A 25,179-nucleotide genomic window follows, 5' to 3' on the forward strand; every position below is an offset into this window, starting at 1 on the left:
TTTTCTCTGACAGTCTTTTGATATATCTTAGTGTCTTCTGTTTGTCCATTATCCATTTTTCAGTTTATTGTTGGTTTCTTTCTTTTCAATCTGCCTGGATGCATAATAACAATAAAAAAATGTTCCTCAGCTCAGGCTCCCAGTATGATATCCAACTATTCAAAATTCTTGCTTTCTCCCAGTTTTCTCAACCTAAAAATCCGATTGGCTTAGTAAATTCATGCCAAAGAAAAGTGAGATACGAATCTGTCTCCCAAAAATTATTGGGAGCTCAGGAAAGTTGGTTGCCTGCTCCTAATGCTGTAATGAGAAACTTTACAAAAAGCTGAAGCTGTTCAGAGTGATTTGAAAAGTGTACTTACAATCATGGCTTCTGTCAGATGCTGTAATAAATAATAAAGGCCACGTGGCAGGTCGAAGCACTCTGAAGTACAAATACCTTTCTGTAAGCCGGAGGTAGAATGGCTGCAGACACAAGGCAACTGAGAGTCATTACTGACCATAAAATAAGTAAGTGACAGCCACCTTTGCTTAGACATAAATTCTCAGTTTATTGTGCTGATTTAGTTGTGAGACAGGAGGGGGCAGGTAACTCTGTAGCTGGCACGAGGTCACTGGACACCTCCTAAAGAGGATACTGTAGAGCAGTTAATTTCAGCCTTCTTCAGTTTAGAGACCCCTTCAGAGTAAATGACTCAGATCTGCAGCTCCTTCAGGATCACTGGACTTCTAGGAGTTCACTGATCTAAGGGACTGAAGGAATTGAGGAAGGAACAGATTAGAGATGAGGTGATCCTGTGCATCTCAAGGAAGTGATAAGGAGAAATATAGCACATTCCTTACTCTGTTTTTAGAACTGAAGAAAAGTAAACAGGTTCAGTAAGGCTGAGGTAAGCTGTTTTAACGCTTTCAGATTATGGTTCTGTAGAAAATCCATCATATATTTGGGTTATAGCTTCAGCTGTTACCACTGAATATGATATGTTACCATGATTTCTGTAAGCACAAGTATGAATGTTTGCTTTATGAAAGAAGGATGTTCACGTTATCCTTCCCTGGATTTTTACTCCTGGTGGTTTTGTACAGGCATTTGAAACAAAGTAGTACAGCTTGTGCGATACATGCAATACATTTAAAAAAAAAATAGTATAGGGTAAGCAAGTTCCTTTATTTTAAGTTTATTATGACTTTGTTACTAGTTATTATCTATTGAAAATGCTAATTAAGTACTGAAGATTGCTATACAGAGGCATAAATTGTATCGGAAAGAAAAGTCTGCTTCTTATGGGAGGCAGTTGAAATGTATTTCTGACTATGTTTGAATGTCTCAGTGATCTGGATCTTTGGATCTTGCAGGAGTGTGAGTTTTGTTTGTTTGTTTTTCTCTCCAATCTTGTCATAGTAGACAAGAGATCTGTCTTGTCTATCTACTAACATCTGTTAGTAGATAGATCAATCTGACGTCTATCTACTAACATCTGTTAGTAGAGATTTGATTGTATAGCATCTACTTCCTCATCTGAGATAAAAGCTGAGAATTAGAATTTTTTTTTTAAGGTTCTGTACATTCATGATTCAGAGTGACTTCTATGTCAGCTGTCTTTAATGTGCAAGGGCTAATATGTATTCCAGGTGAATGAGAGAGGGTACTGGAAAGGCAGGAGGAAAAGCATCAACTGAGGATCATGGTGATTCTCAGAATTCTTCTTTAACTAGGAGTAATAAACTTGTTCAAGCTGTAATTGAGTTGCATGCTTAGTGTGTTCTCACCAATGTTTACATAAAACTTTGCTTGTAAGAGTATTGCCTATCCCTAAAGGAAAAGTCTCAACATGATTAGAGTGATTAGTGCAATCAAGTTGCTTTCAGTAATACAATTAATGTTTTATCATAAGCAAAAATACCTATATGTTGAAGAACTCCAGTATTTGAGGAAGATCATGCTCTTCTGATTTTACTTTAGTGAGAGCAGGATATGTTTAAAGAAGCTTTCTGTACTGAGAGAGGAAAAAAATACAAGGCAACTGTGAAAAATGTATGAAGAAAATACTGCTATATCTATAAAGCTTAATTTCTTATCCTCCCCCCAGAAATCCCAGGATTATTTGAACTTCTGCTCCCAGAAGGCTAGGTGTTCTTTCAGAACCGAATTACATCTCCATGGACAACTAATGTGTTGTTACTAATATCTTAGTCTCACAAGGTCCTAGGTACCCTCGAAAATAAAGAAAAAGATCTTGAAAAAAATTGTAACATCACTAGAGTGTTCAAAGTAATAATTGACAAAGGAAGCATTCAAATAATGCCATTAATGTTACTGAATGATGTGTAGGCATTTGCTTTTATGAAGTATTGCGTGAGGATTCAGCTTGCGGTTTGAGTACAAGTGGTTATTAATGACTATTTGACACCTAGCTTGTCTAAACAAGCCTCCTTTCAACTTTAGTATTCTGGTGCATCGTTTAGTAAAGGGAAATCTGGATATCATACTATGGCTATTTTTTTCCTGTGGCTATTTTTTTTCTGCGCTTAAAGAAGGTGACCAAAAAAAATATATATGAATTACTTTTTTAGGAAAATTACTGAAGTTTGGATTGCTATCTTGATACTATAAACCTGCAATAAGTGGCAATGTCCAGGGTCCCCACCCCACCTCCTCCTGGAGAGATGTCTAGTGGACCTGTGGCTGAAAGCTGGTGTTACACACAGGTAATTTGCATGAATACTAGTGTCTTTGTTTTCTTGTCATAGTAATTAAAAAAAAAAAAAGAAAAGAAAAAAAAAAAAGAAAATTTCCTGTAACACTTTGAGTTGGACTGACAGTCTAACTAGTTCTCATAGTTAATGCTTGACAAGTAAGTCGAACTTCACTGAAGTTTTCTACATCTCTTGTTCAGGTTAAAGTAGTAAAATTTTCCTACATGTGGACCATTAATAACTTCAGTTTTTGCCGAGAAGAAATGGGTGAAGTTTTAAAGAGTTCTACCTTTTCATCAGGGCCAAATGACAAAATGAAGTGGTAAGGTTTTTATTTTGGTAACTGCTTTGCGGTTCTTTTTGGGGGGAGGGGGTTCTTTTTTTGACTCATGGAGTTGTGAAGTTAAATCATGAATAAATACTAAAAATTGAGGATGTTTCTTGAAGTTTTATTATAGATACCAAGTGTTTCTAGTTTTATAGTTTCTACAGTCATAGGGGAACATTCATTTTCGTAGCTTGTGTCATCATATCTTATAAAAATATTTAAAAATTTATTCTGTGTACAATTTTAAATTTTATGATTTCTTCATTTCTTTCAGGTGTCTGAGAGTGAACCCAAAGGGATTAGACGATGAAAGCAAAGACTACCTGTCATTATATTTGCTTTTAGTCAGTTGTCCAAAAAGTGAAGTCAGAGCAAAATTCAAATTTTCCCTGCTGAATGCTAAAAGAGAAGAAACAAAAGCAATGGGTAAGGGAAACTTGAAAATAGTATAGTGCATGCAACTTTGTAAAAATAACCCAAAAAAAGAACTAGTGTTGAGATTTTGTTCAAGTGGAAACAAAATTTAACACTGAGCCAAGCTTTAAAACATCTAAAGGATCCTTCTAGAATCTTAATTAAAAAAAATCTTTTACATGTTTCACACCTTTCTGATCATTGAGCTGTGTTAATTCTATCTGTAGACAGTATAAATTATAATGCATTACTAACTGCCATCGCTCCAGATTCTTGTCACCTGGCTTTTCTAGCAGATTATTCTTGCTTCCTGTTAGTAGGGATGTATTTGCTTGTTGGTAACTACAGTTGAAGGAAGTGTTTGATTTCCATAGTTAATCAGGTTAAACATGCATGTTTTATGTAGACACTTCTTTACAAGGATTTGGTCTATTTAATCTGATTTGCAATGTAATCAGTTTAAAAACATGAACCACATACCCAAGGAATTAGAAGACTTTGAAATAATTGGTGATTTGATTTAATTGCCTTCCTGATTTGGAAAAAGCAAGACTCTTATTTTCAAACTTATAAGCACAGCTTTGATTAGAAACATTTTTTGGGAAGGCTGAAATTCCCAAGAAAATGTATGATACACAACTGGAATTCTTTTAATACTAAATATTTTGAGGACCCTTGAAGTAAAGCAGACTGTGAGTTCTAATTCTAATCATTCAGATGAAATATTCTAATAGACATATGATTTTTCCAAACATATATGTATGGGTAGAGTAACTTCTTATGCAGGGTGCCCTTCAGCCAGATGTGGGATATCAAAAAGGCTCAGGCTCAGTAAGTTAGCTTTTTACTTTTATTAAAACCTTACTTGAGTGAGTATACCTTTCCTTTATGAGCCTCAAAAATAAACATATAAACCCCTAGTCGCCTTTCAGGTGTTTATGCATTTGTGAATAATAATTTATAAAAAGATGCTTTTTTCCGAAAGCACAATCACATCATTACGTGAAATTAGAAAAACGCAAGTAGATTCTGTGGGGCACAGAGTAGTAGCTGAACACAGAAGCGGTTTTCAGTCTGCTTGCCAAAGTGCAAGGTAACATGTAATGCTAAACTCTGGCATCTCCAATCTGATCTGAGAATCTGATTTACCTCAACAATTTAATGCTGGTCTGTGTTGAGTTTGTGCTGTTGTTAGTCCTGTACATGAAGAATCTGTCTACTTTTTCCCTCCTCCTCTTTGGACTTACAAGATCTTGCAGGATCTGCTCTGTTACAAGTTCAGAATCTGTTGGAAAATCTGTAGTTCTCCAGTACCTGTGCCTAAAGTCTCCTGGGGGGTTTGTTTTTTTTTTTTTTTTTTTTTTTTTTTTTTTTTTTTTTTTTTTTTTTTTTTTTTTTTTTTTTTTTTGGAGTAACTCTCTAATTTGTTCTTAGTCTCTAACTTCCCTCTTATCTCTCTGCATATCGGGTCTCAACATTTTGGTTCAAGATGATCCTTCCATGCTATCTTCTCCTTGTATAACTGGCCCTCCTGTAGTCTTTAAAGTAAATCCACAAAACAGAGTGTAAATCTAAATACCCTAAGGTTTAAAAAAAATTAAATGGAGGGACTTTTGGAAGAGAAGTAAATGCATATACTTATTTTGCTTTGTATTCATCCTTTTCCACTGATGGAGTTGGCTCCTTCAATCCTTGAAGCCTCCTAATTCTGGAACTTACATGAATAAAACTATCCCTTTACATATTTAGTGGATCATTGATTTTGGTTTGAGACAATATTCCTGTCCAGTAATGTACTGGTGTATGCAATTAAATTTAAGTGTGATATGCAATCAGTGAATGTTTTGAGATAATCATAGAATCACAGAATGATTGAGGTGATCTTGAACTGCACCAGCTCATGGTTGCTGCAGCCAAGGGTGCCCCCAGCCTTCACATCCCTGGCCAGCTCTCCCTTTTTCATAAGCATGAGGTCCAGCAGTTGACACTTTTACTTTGTTAGAAACAAGAAAAATATATTTACAGCTTTATACTGCTCCATTTCTGTAGTTTTATATAGTTACAAATTGCTACTGTTCATGTAATTTCAGAGGGCTAACACTGATAGTAACATGCAAGTCTGCAGAATTAAGAATTGGGCTGAATCTAGAGAAGAAATTTTTGAATGTCTCTATTTTTCTTTCTTTTGAATGTGAACTTGTGGTTTCATTTTTGCAATTTCATGGGATTTGTTGTAATTTTTTAACAAGTTAGTCAAAAATGGGAAAACACTAATCCAGATTAAGAAAAAAAAACAAAAACAAAAACAAAAAAACCGACAGCATCTTTAAAAATGGCTGGCATTGTTTTTCTTTCCCAATGTTAAGATTTAAGAAAGTAAACAGTATTCTATTATTGTTTTGTCACCCTTCAAAGCCCATTGCCATTCAGTTGGTGTTCAGCTGGCCTCTACTTCTGTACTCTGCTTTGGTAGCTTGTTTGCTGTTTGGATGCAAGGTGGGGGCTGTTTGTTTGTTAGTATTTATTTATTTATTTATTTATTTTTAATGTGTGAATAAGATGTGATAAGGTGACAGGGATAGAAAGACCTCCTGCATTGTCAGTTCATGATTTGTTCTTCGTTGTATCCATAAAATGTAATCAAAACCAGTAGGACATACTTTGCTTCATCTATTTCTGGTGGAAAACTGTGGTGGATTTCATTTCTCCAGCTACTGGAAGAGAAAAACATCTATTTTATACAGCACAATATGTTATATGGTCAAGACTCTTTCAGTGATGCTACCAGGTTAACCAAATAGGAGGGAAATTGGACTTTGCTGATACTTTTTATTCTAGAACTTTTAGGAGGAATGCTTTTCAAACCTCTTCTGCCATGAAAAATATTTTACTTCATTATAAACTGACTTAAACTTTTCAGTTGCTCTCAGAAGGCTAAAATATCTATCCATAAAACAAAATTGTGACATATTTCTTGACCTGCTTTTTTGGAATTAAAGAAAAGCCCTGTCTTGAAGGGCTCTTAATTTTTCTGAGGCTCTGGTATTATATTTAAGAAGTATTCTTGCTCTTTTCCTTTTAAACAGTTTTCCTAAATATAATTTAGAATGTGGTTGATTCTACACATGTTTACAAAACCATCTCCAGATAACCTGTTTCCCATGTTTTTGTTCAAAATAAAAATATGCAATGCTCTTTCCTGTGATTCAGCCTGTGGAAGAAGTGACCTAATTCTAGTGGACAGGCCATGTAAAATAACTTTTATACGTCAGCTCACATAAGTTTTAATGTGTAACTGTTCAGAATAGAGCTTGAAGAGTGAGTGATTGATTACTGAATGCATCCTATTAGTTCTTTTGAAGAGAGCTACCTTGAGCCCGTGTTTTCAGCATGACCTTGGGAATCCTTTTGAGGGCTGTGAACTTTAGAACTGGGAAAAACAGTTGTGTGGTCATAGAAAATCTGATAGATATCAAAAGTATTACAACAAAGGGCTAAAAAGTCAACTAAAGTGCATCTATTTATGACCAAAGAAATAGTTTAAGTTAACTGAAAACATTTATTTCTGTTTTACCTTTTTAATGCTTTTTCTGTATTTGAAAATGATTTCAACTCCTGAAACAGGACGTTCCATTTCAGGAAGAAGTCAAAACAGAATAACAACTGCAGAAATCCTCTCAAAATGTGCTTGTGATGAGAAATTCATTGTAATGGTACTTTCCTGTGAACAGTTTCTGTTTTGACACATTGGCATTCTTAAATGTTTATTGACAAACTTTTCTCTTGCTGGATGGTGCCTAAGATAACATCTAAGGAGATGACGTGGTTGAATTGCAAATTGTGCTCTACTAAGATCTACTGAGTCTTTTATAACACTATTATAACATAAACATAGGATGTGATCAGTGGTGGGTTTCCTAAAAATGTGAAACACATGATCTAAATATGTTAAATTGATTCACTAGTGAATTAATACTTAGGCTTTCTTAGTACAGATTCTTTAGATATTATCATTTGCTAGGTTTTTTTATTTAACTTCCTTTGTTTGCACATAATTATTATTATTTTTTTTTATCAGAAAGCCAAAGAGCGTATAGATTTGTGCAAGGCAAAGATTGGGGTTTTAAAAAATTTATCCGAAGAGATTTTTTACTAGATGAAGCTAATGGTCTTTTACCAGATGATAAGCTTACGTTATTTTGTGAGGTGAGTATAGGCTTTTAAGTGGTAAGTTTTTTTAAATAAAATATTTTCTGGTCTAATATAGATGTTTATGTTGATTGAAAACACTAATACGTGATAAAATTTGTTTTCTGTAAGCCATAAATATAGTAAGATACAGAATTACTTGTTATCTGCGTTGTACTTTGTTTCCTTTTTGATACATGTACATGGAAGCGCAAAACAAGTCTGAATTTATCACTTGTAAACTGTTGGGTTTCTCTATGAATCAGCTAGGATTACATTAGAATCATCTGTAAAGTTGTTTATGCCAAAGGTGGTTGATACATGCTGTCTATACAAATACTATTTTACTGAGGTCGCTTTTATTTAAAGAAGTTGCATTTGGAAGCGTAGGATTCTTCTCCACTACATAAGCAAAAGGAAGTTGTTTGCATGTTGGCTTGCATTGTGAAAAAAAAATTGTCAGGAAGAATCAATAGTACTGTAATATAACTTATGGTTTTAAACAAGTTTTTCAGGTAAATAGTTTTTAATTTGTGCACCTGTCCTAATTTTGTAACTCAGTAAGATTCTTGTTGTGAATTTTACTTCTAAACCCGTTATTTATAGGCATATTTTTAAGCAAACTACTATAAAATATTCTTATAATGGCATTATATTTGAGAGCTCTTTTTCCATAGTAATTATTACACACTTTGTTTTCTGAATAAATGCAAGTTCTCTGTAGAAGGACTGGTTAATGCTGAGAACTAATATTGAGAATTATGCAGTAAATTTCACTTCATGGAGTATTACGGGTCACTTTTTTAATATAAGTTTTGTTGGCAGCATGAATTGTCATATTAAAAATTGGTAAAACACTTACTAAATATTAAAAATGGAAACCAGAGGAAGATGCAATATAAGTATAGTGTATGTTAAATATACATTGGCAGGTTATCACTGCTGCCATGGAGTGATTAGTGGCTTAGGGGGATGATAGATGCTTTAACTGCTAGTAAGTTCCTGTAAATACACAGATCAAAGGAAAATGTGTAAAATTGTTTTCGGCAAGATTGCAACTTAATTATATGTCATTATGCTGTGTAGAAAGAATAGCTGAAATGTGGCCCCTGAGACTAGATGGTGCAAATGTGTAGTGCATCTATTTTCACTTGGACAAATTCCAGTAGCTGCATGATAAAATTGTTATGAATACAATTATTTGGGTGATAAAATTAGATGTAACAAGTGCATTATGGTTCTGCAAAGATGCTCATGAGTATTTTCTTTTTTTGAATTTACCCCTTTTTGAATAGATTTGATATAAATAGCCCTTTGAAATATTTGGTTTTGGAAATACGTTGCTTTATATAACTTTAAAGATAAAATTTGAACCAATTCGAACATATACTGACTTTTCCACGGAGAAATATTGTTATTTGAATTCCAGTGCTAATCTTTGAACAAAATTGTTTCCCCCAAAAATTTCTTGATGTTTTAAATGTGAGTGGCTTATGTAAAGTGTTTGAGCTACCCTGACTATAAATGTTGAAGGAAGCACAGCGTTTAGTTGTGCATGTTAAAATAACTTATGGCTTGGTTCAAACTTAAAAAAAAAAAAAAATCCAAATTTTTTTTTTTGGACTCATTTATTCTGATGTGCTCTTCTAGCTATGAAACTGTCATCAGAAATAACAGATTTTGTTTGGAGGATCTGTTTCTGCAGGCATCTGAAGTTTTCATCCTTTTTTAATTTGACTCTGAGCACTAGTTTCTGATTGTCTTACTGCTTATATCCTAGTTTGAAGACTGACTTACAGCTTTTAAAACTGCATTAGACATGGCTTGAAAGAACCTCAGCATATATAGCAGGTATTTAGGAAAGGTCACTGAGTACCAGCTGTGCTGGTGAGTCTCCTTCAACCCTCTTGGGCTGCAGAAGGATTGTTTGTTCTTCCCTGGCACTATATACACAGATGTTTCTTCTGCATTGCAGAATGTCCTTAAGATCAGTTGGTGTGACCTTGGATTGGAAATTGAAGGGGTAGATTAAATACTTTGCAAAGCCTAGTGTTGCCACTAACAAGTGACCTATTGATTAAATGCAGCTTCATAACTTTTTTTTTTTTAAGCAAACTGGTCTCTGGTCCCAGTTCTCACTTTGCATATAATCTTAAATTACCAAAATCTTCCAAATATTTCCAAATGCTAATAGAATTGTAAATTCTTTGTAGGGACTTTTTTCTTACTGAATGTTTTCATGGCTCTCAGTTAACTTATGTTGAGTAGTCTAGAGTATCACTTACAACATCTTTTACTGTTATAATACCACAGACTCAAAAACAAGAAAATGGTATGTGTTATCAGTGTTAATTGTCATTTAACACACTGAATTTGTTAAAGTCATAGCTTATACATCCTTATATACCCTTATGCAGGAGGGTAAATAAGGTAAACAGGATCTGTTCACCTAAAGTATGCATGCAGTGCAAAGCTGTGTGCAGGACAGCTTCCTAAGAAGCAAAGTAAATCAGACCTTGTGGAGTACCTGGAAGTCCTAGCTAAATTGCTGCTACTTCTTCAGCTGAGTTGTTCACTGCTGGTTTTAACTTCTCCTCATCATCCTGCAATTTAATAAAGAAATATCCACATTCTTGTGAGTGATTTTCACGACCACTACTTTGAGGTGCCTAAAGTAAGGATTTGGTGTTAGGTGTTGAAAAAAGTGACTGCTTTATAATATCAGCATAAGGTGAGTTTTCAAAAGCTCTGTGGGATTAACATTATTGGATTTCAGCCTGATTTAAATAAGTGATTCATTTAATTTAAAAAAGATACATGAAATTGATTTTAAGTATCCCATCTGAACAAGTGAGATATAAAATATCAGATCCCTGTGTTTGTAGTTAGGATCTTTAAAAGTAATTATTACTTAGCCAGCTGTTTGATAAGACAATACTCAGCTGTAGGAGATGTGAATTAAAATTTTGCTCAGGTTACATCTTAAAAGGATGGCTCAAAGCAAACTTTTCTGGGTTTTACAACCATCAATATCTATTAAAAATCTCTCTAAAATAGTAGAAGCTTGGAACACCTGAGATCAGCTTAAGTAAATATAAAGGATGTGTAAGTTACTTTTCTAGGCACTGTTTACAGTTAACAAAGAAAGAGGATCCTGTACAGACAACTCGGAGCAGGAGCTTAGCTTTAAGTGAAGTCTCTGGAAAAGCAGAACTCTCTCCATTGACAGTAGAATAGATCCAGGAAGACTAGCTTAGCTAAGCTAAAGCTCCATTTGTGTGTATTCCCTGATATTGCTCTGCTTAAGTGAAAACTGTGCAACTGTATACACACTAGCCCTATAGATCTTTGAGTGTAGTAAATATATAGTCTTAATATGAAAGTGAAATTTTGCAGTGCTTTGGGGTATTTTTTTCTTCTTTTTCTTTTAAAAGGTGGGAGAATATAAGGGAATTCTCATAATCACAAGGTGGTATGGGATGAAACACGGAATTAGTCAATGATTCAAGTCCCCAAGCTGCTGTCTTAATTGGATCATCATCCTCTTCTGATCTGGCATTTGGTTTGCACTGTTTTGACTTCCTGTGAAGCTTAGCCCTGATATTTTTGCTTTTTGCCAGATTCTGTGGCTCTGGAAATCAAACAAAAGACTGTCTCAACAGTTTCAATATTTTTTCCTAATATATAATCCTAATTTCTGTATTTGGGAGATGCAGTAATCAAGATCTTGTAGTTCTTCTCTGTTCTTCTTTAGGAAGTTTTTATTCTCAGGCCTGTGCTCTCAGACAACAAAAAACCTGCTGAGCTATTCTGTTCCCCCAGCAGACTAATTAAAGGGATGTGTACAGATATCTGAAAAAAGCAAGTAAGAATGCTACTCTCCTGTTCACTTATTCTTCTTTTATGAAAGAATCGAACATGGGGATTAATGGCAATAATTCACTTCAGATACACATCATTCACAGTTATCCTAAAACTAGTTTTTATAAAACTACATCTTGTGAACATGCATTTTGTTATTAAAGTTACTTATCTATTATGTTTTATAATCCAATGACTTGCATTTCTTAAAGATGGGCTTTTATCTTAGTGGGGAGGCAATCACTTGTGATTTCTACCTTCTCTGGACAAAGTAAAATGGAATGATGAGGGCGCAATGTTGCTTACACTTAGTTTGCATTGTCGTATTGGAGTTTAAATATGACCTTGCCCTAAAGTTAGGAATAATATGTTATTACTATCCTTTGGTTATGTTATATCCAGAATATAGATCACTTTTATGAAACTTTTTTCTGTGTTTTTATGGTTCTCATGGTCTGTTTAGAATTTTATTTCATATATAATTTACTTAAGCATGTGAAGAGTGTTGAACTGTTTGTTTATCTGTGAAATAGCATTAACTTTTATTTAAGGATCCTGTTGGTATCTCAAGAACCATATCTGTCCTTGATTTTACCTACTTGTGCTTTTTTTGTCATGTGGTATGTAGTACTGCTCTTCATTTTTGTTTGGGTTGGATAAATACACAATGTTTGACTCTAAGTAAAACCTTATTTGCTCTGTTACTTAAGGGTTTTTCTCTTGTTTTATAAAATATAGACTAATTCCAGTTTTTCAAACCATTGATTTAGGGTTCTGGCCTAATGCCAGAAACACCCCTGGTTTTGCTTTGCTTAGGAATTGTTGAACTTCTAGCCATAGGTGCTGTAATTTAATTATTTATTGGCATTCAGTTATGAAGGAGTTGTCTTGCTGTGATTTTCTGTTAGGTAAGCGTGGTCCAAGACTCAGTAAATATATCAGGACAGTCTAATACAAACACTTTGAAGGTACCTGAATGTCGACTAGCAGAAGATTTAGGGAATCTCTGGGAAACAACGAGATTTACAGATTGCAGTTTTTATGTAGGAGGACAAGAATTCAAAGCTCATAAATCTGTCCTTGCAGGTACTTTCTACTTTTGTATTGCTATTTTTTGTTATTAAAATTTCTAAAAATTTGAAAATTGATTATATTTAATATTTACTTCTCTTGCTACAGCACGTTCTCCGGTTTTTAATGCGATGTTTGAACATGAAATGGAGGAAAGCAAAAAGGTAAGCCTTACTGAAAACTTAACATGTTAATATGTACACAGTGTGAGAAAGGAGAAGAGTTACAGAAAACCTCATGTGTTGTAAATAAAGGTGAGTACTGTCTCATGGTGAATGAGTGGAGGTACTACTCCCTGAACTCTTTCCCAGTGAGCTGTGTGGGAATTTACTCATGCAGAAAGGACAGATAGGGCTGACTGGGGAAGATTCTGGAGGATTTGTTATTTGTTATTTCAAGTGTTATTTCAATTTTTTTCTGCCCTAGATCAGTTATGCTGACATGCTAGATCAGTGGCATTAGCAGCTAACAATCTTTCCCTTTTTGCTTTAGTTTAAAGCCCTACATAAGCCAATTAATTCTACTTAGGTGTTGCTGTACTTGCACTAAAAAGTTTTATATGGTAGCTAGGGCACAAATAAGAAAACTACATATGAATTATAGCTCAAATTAAGCACTGAAGTGAAGTGCTCCTTTTCTTTCACAGTTTCTGCAAACACTTGACCTGTAGAAGTGTTCTGGATGGATAGTTATTTAATCAGCCCAGGGAGCTGCTTCTCCTTTTACACGCTTGATATCTCCCACAACGCTGTTCATGTCTTTCATGAAAAATAACATCTAAAATGGGTTATAGGCAGAATCCACAACTGAGTGAAAGGCAAGGGACTAGTCAGCTCACAAAGGAGTGTAATAGATGTTCATCGCTTGGAGTCTCGCAGGTTGCAGTGATGTCCCTTGTGTGAATAAATTCATCAGATGAGTGTGGGGCTGCGATACCCCTGACTTTTTCAGAGGTGGAATTTTTCCTCTCTGCACTTGCTTCATTTAAAAACTTTCCCAGGCAGAATTGGAATATTGGAGGCATTTACTTGGGATTTCTGGAGTTAAAGAAACCCAGACATGTCCATTGTTCCTGAGCAGCTTCACCTGCTCAGTTAAAGGGCACGACACCTTCAGAAATGTGCCATGCTGGTGGCCTTCATGTTAGCCGTAAATCTCCAGTGCAGCCCTACTCCTAAATATTGTGCCTGGTTCAGTGCATAGGAAAGCAGAACATGTAGGTCTCAGTGTGCTGGATAACTTGTGTGGTTTTTTTTTATTATTATTATTATTATTTTAATTTTTTTTGTACCCATCTCAAGTCTGATGCTTGCTTCTATGTCGTCTTTGACATCGTTTCCTACTGCATTACTTGTTTATAGGAGTACTGTTAGGGCATGGGGCCAAAAGTGCAAGACCACAGTTTTATTAGGAAGGCCTTCAACTATGTGACATCACTGAGATGTGTTTCTTTGCTTTCTGGATTTCAAGAATAAAATATAGGCTGTGTTGACTCCACCTAAATTGAGCCAAAAATGTCTCACTTTGTTCTGTCTAGTGCTCTGACTTCTAATATTCCAAGCACGTAGCTGTCAGGCTGGAAACTCAGCAACATTTTTAAATATTTCTGAAACTGTGCCTTGATTTTTATTTTACTTATTTATTTATTTATTTTAATATACAGTCCATGCCATAGATTCCACATAGAGCCAGACATTTTTAGAAAAAAATGTGCAGGTTAGTTTTTGTTGCCTAAACTTTTTCCAACTAATTACTACCTGACTTTAAGAGTTACTGAGTTTGATTACTTTCTGCTTAATATTGTTGAATGTTAGCTTAAATTTGTAGGGATTCTGTCTGATGGGTTGCGAATGAATAGTAGTATGCATGCAGATGATATTTGATATCTTCACTTTAAAATTACAGCTAAATTACAGAGGTTTTTGGTGATTCTTCTTTACCAGAATCGTGTAGAAATAAATGACGTTGACCCTGAAGTTTTTAAAGAAATGATGAGATTCATTTACACAGGAAAAGCACCAAACCTTGAAAAAATGGCTGACAACTTGTTGGCAGCTGCAGACAAAGTAAGTAATTAGCTCCTAAATTCTCAAAAGTGCTGTTTGTTTATGGAACATTCTTCTAAAAAATCTTTGCAAGATTGGTATATATTTTGATTGCTTTAAATAAAAAGAAAAACAGAGGACTCATCCGAATTGCAGAATGATAGGAAAGGATAGACTTTTTTAGCGGTAAAAGGCTTAGAAACCTTTCTATCAATCTTTAATGACCAGAAACATTTCAGCTATTAATTATATTTACTATCAAAAAAATTTGGGGGGGAAATTGGGTACCACTAATATAACTTGAAAAGTCAGTCTTGAATAAAATGTCTCCTAGATCTTTATATTGTTGAAGAGGATTAATATAAGTGATCTTGTATTAAATAAATAACTGTCTTCCCTAAAGTACTGCTACTTAAGAACCTTTTTTGTCTTCCCTACAAACTGAATAGTTCTAATCTTTCCTTTCTTCTGTATTGAGATCTTGTCTACTCTTTAAGTTGTTGTTCTGAATACTTTTCCTACTATGATTTTTGAGATGAGGGGACTTAATCAAAGTGAGATTATTTTCTTTCATACCGTAACTTAGTTTTCTAATATATATTTTTTTTAGAACATGGTACTGGGTCAAGTTTATCTTTACTGCTTTACAGCTTGAGATGAGATTTTAGTTGCCCATCTTCAGAGAGCACTTAGTTGTCCTTCCCTGAGGATGTATAAGTAATTTAGAACCCAGAAAATGTTTTTTAGTGTGTGTAATCTGAAACTTTTCCACTTCAAGTTTTTGTCACATAGCCTCATGTTGTAATGTTGTTTTTTTTAATCTAATTTCTCTAAATATTTTGCTTGCTTCTGGGATTTTATTTTACAGAAGCTATGTTACTTTGCACATTTCTACTCTCACCTTGCTTTATACTTTAGGGCATTGCCAAATCAACATGTAAGAATACTGCTATAGCAGCTTGGATGTTACCATCTCTACAGCCATCCATTACTGGTCCTGCAGCCAACCCTTTCTATTAAAAAAAAAAAAAAAAAAAAAAAAAAAAAAAAAAAAAAAAAAAGAGTTCATAGGCTTTCTGTGCAGTTGCCAGTTATTTTTTCTAATACCTAAAGTAGCTTAAGAAGACTACTGAAGGGAGGCTAAGAATCTCTAGCTGAGTATGGCAATTTCTTAAACTATCTTAGCAAATTCTAAATTGGCTGAGCAATTACATTCTTAAAATATTGGTGGTGAAACTGTCTATTCTTATAATCATAATCAACCCTATCACAATAATGTAAATCATCTCAGTAGCTAATTTCAAGAAATGATTTTTTTTTTTTTTTTTTTTTGGGCAATTTAATGGTGGGGTGCTTTTTTTAAATCTCCTGAACTGTCACTGTCCTCGCTTTGGTGACTTACCACTGTTATTCTTTTCACATTTCCTTGTCAGCATCTCATCTTCCAGAACTGATTGTATTTTGACAATTTTCAGCACAGTCAAGTGGGAAGGAGATATGGTGTTATTTTATTAATGCTGGCTTTTATTTAGGGTGTAATTGATAGACAGAGAGTAGTATGAGGTATTTGATTATCTGCAGTAGCAGGGAATAAAGATGGTGAGCTAGGAGATCCCTATAGCTTATTGTAACAATTAAGAACTGCTGGAAACTTTCTGCTATTCCTTCTGAATGTGAAATAATTATCTAAAAAGGAGTATTCTGCATATTACCAAAGGAATTACACTGTATTACTTGGTAGGTACAGATTTAACTGATGTTTATGTACTCTAAATGGAAGTATCCTGAAGTGGTGTAATGATAAAATGGAAGTAAAAATGCAGAGGTCTAGAAAAAATAGATGTTAGCCCAAGAATTTGACTTTTTTTCAGTGGTGTTTTTGTTGTGTGGAACGGTTGCTAATGCAAATGCATGAGTGACAACTTGAATATATGGAAAAAATATATGTATATATGCATGCCACTTATGCTTCTAGAATTCTTTTCAGACTTAAAAACTGTCTGAAGGGTGCTAAACTAAATGGGACTGAAAAGATCTCAGTAGAAATACATACAGCTGAATGAAACCTGTTCAATGTATGACATCTTTCAAAAAAGAAGCACTTTTTATTCATGTAAAATATAATATCATGGGTATATAATTATTTTGCATCATTTTTTTGGTAGGCTGTGTCAAGGTATGGGAGAAACTAATATTCAGAGATGGGAAAGATAACTCGGAACAAGTTGGTTTCAAACAGATTAATAGATTTTTGCCTTGGATAGTTTCATGAAACTTTCCATTGTGTAACTTCTTGCCCCTTGCTCTGAGGTATCAATCCATCCGATCATGGCTTTGACTAAAGTACTTGTGCCTTTTCTTAGCATTCCTTCAGTTTGGTAAGGGAGGAGTAGTAAAAGCATCCAAATGAGTTATTTTTGTTTTAATAAAAGTTCTCCCAGTAACACATTTATCAGTTTGTGTAACCTAATTCATGTCTGACCTAATGTACCAGAGGATTCTTAGATACAACGTATTGTGTTTTGAATTACCTGTTTGGATGGAAGCACAGTGATCTGAAGCTTGAGAAGCACTGGGCATTTTCTTGACTGGAACTGTCTTTAATACTGTCTGTAGAGATAACAATAAAAAGAATCAGTTTGAAGAATGATTAGTGTAGTTTTTTCTTTTGGCAGTATGCACTGGAACGGCTGAAGGTCATGTGTGAGGAAGCACTCTGTAGTAACCTCTCGGTAGAAAATGTTGCTGACATTCTTATCCTCGCAGATTTGCACAGCGCTGAACAGCTAAAAGCACAAGCAATAGATTTTATTAACAGGCAAGTAATATCTATAAGATTGTATACGTATTTGATGTCTATGCTTTGTATACCTTCTCAATATTTGCACAGTTCTCTCCATTACAGGTGCAGTGTTCTTAGACAACTTGGGTGTAAAGATGGGAAAAACTGGAACAGCAAGTAAGTTTCCCTACCTCACTGCATTATCTACAAACACTGATAAACAGATTACAGATCTTAAGAAGTGTCACTTTGAAGAAGTGTTACTGTTTCCAGAGTATTGAGGCGAGTCACTGATTGTAAGTAAAGTAAGATTCAGCAGATGCTTCCCTAGTTATGACTGTGACTTTACCTTTAGATGATATGAGGAGTTATCTGCCCTCTGGCGTGAGATAACGGTAGCTAGTTTTGTTCCCCGTCTGAGGACATACCAGCACTGTGAGGAGGTGGCAGCAGACTTTATAAAGGAAACTATTCTCTTCACTAATCAGGTTTCCGCTTGGAGAAGCGGCAACCCAGGTGCGGTTTCAAGACTTGCTTAGATCACTCTGAGCCTGCAGTATTGCCAAAGAGAGGAGGGCAGTTGCTCTTTTGGCCTGTGGCGACTTGCTTGTGCACCTTCCCACATGCCAGCACTGGCATTCTTGCAGCCACGCGAGTCAGTCAGGTCCCTCTGATCTGGCTGACTGCGTAAGTGCTAATGCTGATACTAGAAATAGGTTGAGAATATGTGGCTGAGACCGTAGACAGAGGGCAAAACTGCCCATCTTGACTGCAGCATATACTAAGAACAGCTTGCGTGAATCATGCGATAGGAGACAGCCAAAGGTAGTCTGAAACATGGTGAAAGGATGGCAGAGTATTTGCTTCTTGCCAGTAAAGTTAAAATCTGTGTTATACCAGGTGCTTTAAAATATACCAGGTGTACCAGGTACATTTTCTAAACACTCTGAGGTCTTGACAGGCCTAATTAATGAGCATGCGTTGAAAAGAAAGGGTGGTGGTAGAGAAATAGTGAAACACCAGTTAAAAAAGGTAATAAAAGTAAGTGAGAGTACATAGCAATGTAGACTAGTTGATGCATTCCTTTTCAAATAATTTGGAACTTACTGAATTGACTTCTGTCTTGGATAATTGGAAATGAAGATGCTGGTCATCTTTATTTCTCTGATCTATTATAGGTGCTTTAGCTGAAACAATTTGAGAGGGCCTGGCTTAACCTGGCTTAATTCTGGCAACAAGGGAGTCGGAACTTTGGAGCTGTTTTTCGAGGCACTTACCTTTACTGACATGTATCATAAGATTAAAGGCTTCTGTTAGAAATCTGGGAAAGGTTTTTGAGAGATCATGTAGTCTAGGGATCAACTGCTAACTGGTAAGCTTGACCGTGCTCCCGAAACAATACGACTGTCATGAAAGGCTTTTGAAAATACAGGGCAATGGACATTTGGGATCAGTGCATAAACTGTTGGTTCCAAGCAATAAATTTATCCTAACTGTCAATATGTTGTGCATCCCACATGATGTAGTATTCTCCTTATGCACAGTGAATTTTGTGCTTTTGTTTTATATTATTCCACAAAAAGTAAATATATATAGAGAGAGTAAATGCATCATTTTTATCTACTGGATGTTGGTGTGATACTCACTGAAACCTTTGCTTCTATATCAATTAAAAATTTTAATGGTTCACATCCAGAAAAGCCATTGACAGCCATTCTGAATATAGTTCATGATCTTGTACTGAAGCAAGAGCAAATATCCCCAAAGTATCCTTCACTGATACTCCTTAAACTGCAAGCTCTCAGGGAAGGATTCTGCAGTATGCTGAGCTAATCTGCCTTCGTAACTCTTTCTAGTATACAGATTAAAACATTTTTTCCTGCAGATTCAGCTGATTTGTCTTGTCATCCTTCCTTTTCCCCCAGATTGAGCATGATGTTCTTTATAACAAAATCTGTGTTGCATGGAGATTGTCATGTCTTGCTTTGGTTTTCTCTTGACTACAGTAACCCCAATTTTCTTCCAGTTTTCTTGCAGCCATGTTTTCTAGTCCCCTCTTTCCACTTTTATTGTTTTTCTCGAGCAATTTCAAGGTGGTAGTCCTGCCGCTTTTCCAATGGCATCATGTTACTGGCATTTAGAAAGCTTGTTGTCTTTTATATTGCTCAGCTGCTGTTCTGCAGTCATCCTGCCTTGCCTGCTCTTCTCCACTTTGTGCATTTGATTTATGAAGTTGTGTGACTATTCTTAATACTTTTGTTTTCAGCCAAGCAACAGACATAATGGAAACAGCAGGCTGGAAGTCCATGATCCACTCTCACCCTCACTTAGTAGCAGAGGCCTTTCGTGCACTAGCATCCGCACAGTGTCCACAGTTTGGCATTCCACGCAAACGGCTAAAACAGTCATGAAATCTTCCACGAACTTTAGAGAAACTGAATTGACTCTACTCCTCCATGTCCAGAGGTGTTTTCACAAACCATAACAAGAATTTTTGTTATCCTTGTCCACAGAACAGAAGCTGAAAAAGCCTATTGTTTGCTTTTCAGATGGATAATTTATGGTTTAATCCTCAGCTTTAAATTAGACTGATTACTCTAATTCACTGAAAGGCCTTAAATTATCTTCAATGACTCTCTAGTCCATATAGTCTAATGTATCTTGATTTTTTTTTTAATTATTTTTTTAATGTGCCTTGTCTTTTTGACTAGGCTCTGCAGGATTGCACTAGCTCCATAATGCAGTAAAGTTGATAACTGAAGATTAATTTTTGAAAGGGATCTTCCATTATTTTCAAAAAAAAAAAAAAAAAAGACTTATAGTTTGGTCCTGTGCTAACTGGAAGGTTTTAACTAGCCTCTCAATGAAAGCACTTGAACTGGAGGCACATAATGTTTCCTAGACAAGTGCTAAATATAGGGAGAGCCTGTTTACCTTCAGAGAATGCCTACAGGCTATTTATGGCAATATACTGCTTTGAACATAATTTATTTTTCATTGTGGGGGCAAATATGCAATGGTTTGGCCCAGAAGTGTATTTTCATTACAGTTTGTAATGCTTATTGTGTGTGTGTCAAAGCTGTCCAAACAGTAAAAAGAAACACAGAATAAACCTTTGCTTGTGTTTCTTTATGGTCCATCACTAGTTTACATTTAATGCAGAACTGAACGAGAAGTAAAGTGTTCAATGTGAAGACATAATAGTATTGTAGATGGAAAAAATATATCCCACATGTATGGTTACATAGAAAAGTAAAGGATGCATAGAATGACCAAATGTAAATTGAAGAAATGGGCCAAATGGATTCTGAATATGCACTTTTAATGTGTAACTTTTGTATGTTGTGTGGTACATATATATTTTGCTTTTGATGAATTAATGAGGTACAGGTAATTGTGGCTTAACTTTTTTAGATACATTTTAAGATACCCACAGCCACATGGGATTTAGTTTTGTTATAACAAAAAGGAAAGGCATGTCTTTTAAGACTTGACTGAAGGTGACTATTGCAAGCTTTCATATTTAAGTAACTGAATATTTTTGCTTCTTTGAAAAAGACATGTGAATGGTAAAAACTTTGGAAGAGGGATTTTTCTCATCTTGATGTGTGCAGCTTCCATTCACATATAAGGAAGTCACCTACACGTCAGGAGGAATATTTCCCTGAAATGTCAGATGATATTTGCAAGCAGAGACTTGCTCAGTCTTGCATTTCAGTTATTGTACTAGCATTGTGGATGGTATTGAAATTCTGCATAATGTGAAAAGGATGAAACATTTGTAAACTGCTTGTCATGGGCCAGTTCTTTATTATATGAATCCTAGCTTTAATACCAACATCCTCAGTGTTTGATAGCTTTGTTTACGATTGGGAGGAAAAGTCTGCAGTAGTGCACACTCTAAATGTTTCCTGAGTTATTACATTGAGTTTACTGTAATGGTGATAATATGCTATGTTTGTTCTTTGGGATGACTTGGGTTTAACAGTGGGGAATGGGAGGAGATCTCACCTAATTTATAAACATATTTGGATAAAGATTTTAGTTTGCCTATTTTAAAAAAAAAAAAAGTTATACGGGGAGAAGAGAGGAGGAATCTCAGTTTGTTTATTGTCTTGAAACCTCTCTCCATCCTCATTTCATTAAGATTCATCTGAATTACTCCTAATGACATTTTTAGAGGAAAGAGAATATAGTTTTATACCTTGGCATCTAGTCATCCATTAGCAAAGGCAAATTGGAAAAAATGCCCACTCCAATTTCTAAGAATAAAATAACCTCTAAATGCATTTTCTTCTTATGTTCTAACTAAATCTTTATGGATAAAGTATAAAATTGGAAACTTTAATAGTACATAAGGCATCAAATTATATATTTACAGAGATATATCCTTTTATCAATTTTTAAATATTTATCTAAAATAAGGTCTCATAAACATTCTTCATAATAAGACATAAAGGTAATTGTTCCCTCCAAAATAGTGATGTTTTTGCTGCACTGTGTAATGCATTAGGACTATATATCCTCATACCCATCACTGTTAAAACTTGCAGCGCTAACCTATGAAGTGACTTGAATATTTAATACTGTAATAATTGTCCAGTTCAACTTGTTCTAAAGTAACAACATACAGTAATCTAATGGAAAGCTTAAGGATTTTATGAAGACTTTTTTTTTTAGAAGCTTAAATAGCACACTTTGTACCAAAAAATGTAAAACACTGTGCTGTAATATTATCTACATTGTAGAGTGTCCACTTTTCAAGTCAGGCAGTGTATACCATACATTACACTAACAGAAAATCATGATAATTGATCTGTTCAGATTTGGTTTTATTTATTATGTATATTTTTAAGTTTTGTCAGCTCTTAAGAAAAAGGTAAAACAGTTGCTGTATTCTTAAGTGAGTGCACTAATTATTCACCTCTTTATTCTTTAATTAACTACATGCAGTGTTCTCACTGGAATGGGATAGCTGGTAATAACCCTCTCCTTCAGATTCAGTAGCTTGTTTTTATTCCCCACATCTCAAGAGCTTGCCCTTCAAAACCTCAGTTGTCAGTTTTAAGTGCAGCAGATATGAAACTATCTAATACAATGGACATTATTTTCAGGCTGAAATCTTCGGGGGGTTTCTTAGTTTTATATAAAGATCAGGATATGATGTATGAAGGTGCCATGTTTTGGCTTGCCAACACTACTCCCTCAGATACATGTGAACCACCGCTTCCACGCTTTTCTGGGGAGAACCCTGCATGTGTTCTGTGTGTGCGCGTGTGTGTGTGTGTATGACTGTGCAGTGTTTTTTTGTTAAGAATGACTTTCTAAAAATAAGGACTCAATTCGCTGTTAAATGCTATTACCTTTTATGTATTTTTTTTTTCCCATTTGAACCTCTCCTAAGGAGATGCTTTAGGTGGAAGATGCTTCAAGAAATAATCCTTATTTACTAGTCCATTTACTGTGTGCAGAAGTATGAACACATTGTGCCTTTTTTAGGATACTAATGCGATGAAAGGAAGATTTAAGAGGCTACAAGATCTTTTTAAAAGGTATTTTTAAAGGTGAAGGATGATGCTTTTTGATACACAGCTGAGGCAGAAAAGCTATGGAATATTGATTTGAGCTCTGCCATATGTTGATTCTTTCTTTCTTACTAAATTCAGTTTCACTGAGGTAGAAACTACAAAACGAAATGTGGAAAAACTTCATAGATACAAATTGAATAATGGTATCTTTTGTGAAAAATGTGAAAATATTTGTTATTAAAAGCTGAGTGTATGTCAAAATGTGCTAATTGTGAGCAGAAAGTTAGTTGTACAAGTTACTCTAGTTCTGATGCTTTTCTAAATATTATTTAGTATAAAATTGACCTCTGCACAGAGTGTCAATAGAGGCCCTATGTGGAGATTATGTTCCTTTTAAATCTTCATAGAAAGGTTTATCTTTTGGGAGGGAAAAAAAAAACAACATTGTGCAGTATTTGAAATTGTGTTTTATGAAAAGACAGTGGATTGCAAAAGTGAAATATAGCTGCCTGAACTAATGTTGAATTTTGTCAGATTTTACGGTTGGTTGAAATTCCTAATCTTAATTGATTTTTTTTTTTTGATAATTGACAAATGGAATGTTGTTAACTGTTCTCTTTATTTGGTATTGATAGCATATTTAGGAGAGAGCTTAGCTTGTTAGCTAGCAAGACACTGACTAAATCTCCTAACTTGGCTTCTGCTCACAGTAAATGGACTGCATTTGTAAAGGGAATTCACATTTTAAGTGTTTTGCAATGAACTTAATCGTATTTGTAACCTGGTTTTTGAAGGCTTAACATAAATGAGTCCTATTTTAGAAATTAAACCAGTGAAATGACTTAGACCTGTTTTGGGGTGGAAATGATTAAGAGAATTCAGATGTGTAAACAGTTGTATCAAACCATCCAGCCTTTTTTTATCAGCTGATGTTAATGGTGAAATACTTTTTGTATCTTGTTGCTGAAAATATTTTTGCATTTCAGCACATCAAGTTACAATAAAGTTGTTACTTATGCAGAATGTGTCTGTGGCTTGTATATATATTTTTTTCCTGTATGTGTTTAAAATGGCTTTGCTTCTCTCTTTTGAGGAAGAGATATTTTAGCAGCACTGTGTATCAGCCAAATGTAAAATATACTGTTGTCCTTTTGGAAATCTTGTTGGGTAGGATCATATTGCAGTCCTGCTCTCATCTCCACTAACTTAGTTATTTTTCCATTTTTACACTTTCAAGTGTAAAGAGCTGTGAATAGCTTAAACCTCTCTACCTGAGAAATGACTGCCTACATGGACTGTGTAGGAAGGATAGTTGATGCTGTGGTAGCGAAGGCTTTATCCATGAGGCTCATGGTTTCTGAGAGATGCTTTTTCCTCCCCTGCTGTGGAAAACTGTCCTTTTTTCCTCTCAGTGAGTACAGGTTTATAATGGCCACGTACAATGGGAGTCTTGCATTTGTTACGGGGGAAATGCTCTCTGAGAATAATCTGTATGGGTAGCTCATGGGATTTAATATGTTTATAGATATTTTGCAAAAACATGTAGAACTGTTCATATGCTGCTCTATTTGAATTTGGAGGCAGACACTTCCGGAAAAAGAACTCCAGAAAAGGATAACGTCAAGGTAAGTTGCTATGTAAAAAGTGGCACAGGCTGTTTGAACAGACACAACTGGCCTGTCTTATCATGTCGAGGCTACTGCCGGAATGTGGCACAACTGACTACTGCGGTTATTCCTGAGGTGGCTTGGGTAACCAGCACGGCTACACACCTGCTCTTACCGGCACTGTCTCGGGTGTCTCAGCATAGAATTTCATCATTTTGTAGGTACGCACAAAATTCTCTGCATTTTCCCCAAACATATTCCCGAACAGTTACTCCACAATGATTCAGCTTAATTAGCTCAAGTTCCTCGTGGAGCTTATGTCAACAACTGCGTAAGGTATCTTCACCAGCAGTGCCAGTAACCAAGTAAACTTGATCGGTTACCACAGTGAATGGTTTTGTTTTATTTATGCAAGTCCCGATTCTTGAAGTGAGCCCCAACTTGAGGGAATAAAGGGAATATTAAACTTAAGTCTTTTTTTAAAAAGGCTGTATTTTTGTTCTTAGTCTTTCTGAAGTCATGAAATGTAAGTAAAAAATGTGATTTGCTTTGGGATCTCACCTAAATGACTGTTTTTATTTAATCAAGATTTCACTAAGTTAGCTATGTTCTATACAGAAGAATATAACCTTTAATATTGGCATTTTTCTATGTTTTA

At 35.1% G+C, this 25,179-nt stretch overlaps 1 protein-coding gene across 7 annotated transcripts in view; it reads left to right on the forward strand.

Annotated features, from left to right (window-relative positions):
- Positions 1-23,937, forward strand: part of SPOPL (speckle type BTB/POZ protein like) — a 37,365-nt gene extending 13,428 nt beyond the window's left edge. The window contains exons 2-12 of one of the 7 annotated variants that reach the window (XM_026089077.1): positions 2,575-2,709; positions 2,898-3,019; positions 3,300-3,451; positions 5,855-5,935; positions 7,518-7,645; positions 12,397-12,574; positions 12,668-12,723; positions 14,503-14,625; positions 17,280-17,422; positions 17,495-17,563; positions 19,653-23,937. In XM_026089077.1, coding sequence (XP_025944862.1) covers positions 2,632-2,709; positions 2,898-3,019; positions 3,300-3,451; positions 5,855-5,935; positions 7,518-7,645; positions 12,397-12,574; positions 12,668-12,723; positions 14,503-14,625; positions 17,280-17,422; positions 17,495-17,563; positions 19,653-19,797 — 1,275 coding nt within the window. In that variant the 5' untranslated portion in view covers positions 2,575-2,631 and the 3' untranslated portion in view covers positions 19,798-23,937. Of the gene's footprint in view, positions 1-2,574; positions 2,710-2,897; positions 3,020-3,299; positions 3,452-5,854; positions 5,936-7,517; positions 7,646-12,396; positions 12,575-12,667; positions 12,724-14,502; positions 14,626-17,263; positions 17,423-17,494; positions 17,683-19,652 lie in introns of those variants that run through there. The other 6 variants (XR_003257332.1, XM_026089078.1, XM_026089079.1 and 3 more) reach the window with 6 other exon arrangements.
- Positions 23,938-25,179: the final 1,242 nt, after the last annotated feature.

This window comes from Apteryx rowi, unplaced genomic scaffold (assembly GCF_003343035.1).
Source record: "Apteryx rowi isolate R43461 unplaced genomic scaffold, aptRow1 scaffold_8, whole genome shotgun sequence".
NCBI lineage: Eukaryota > Metazoa > Chordata > Aves > Apterygiformes > Apterygidae > Apteryx > Apteryx rowi.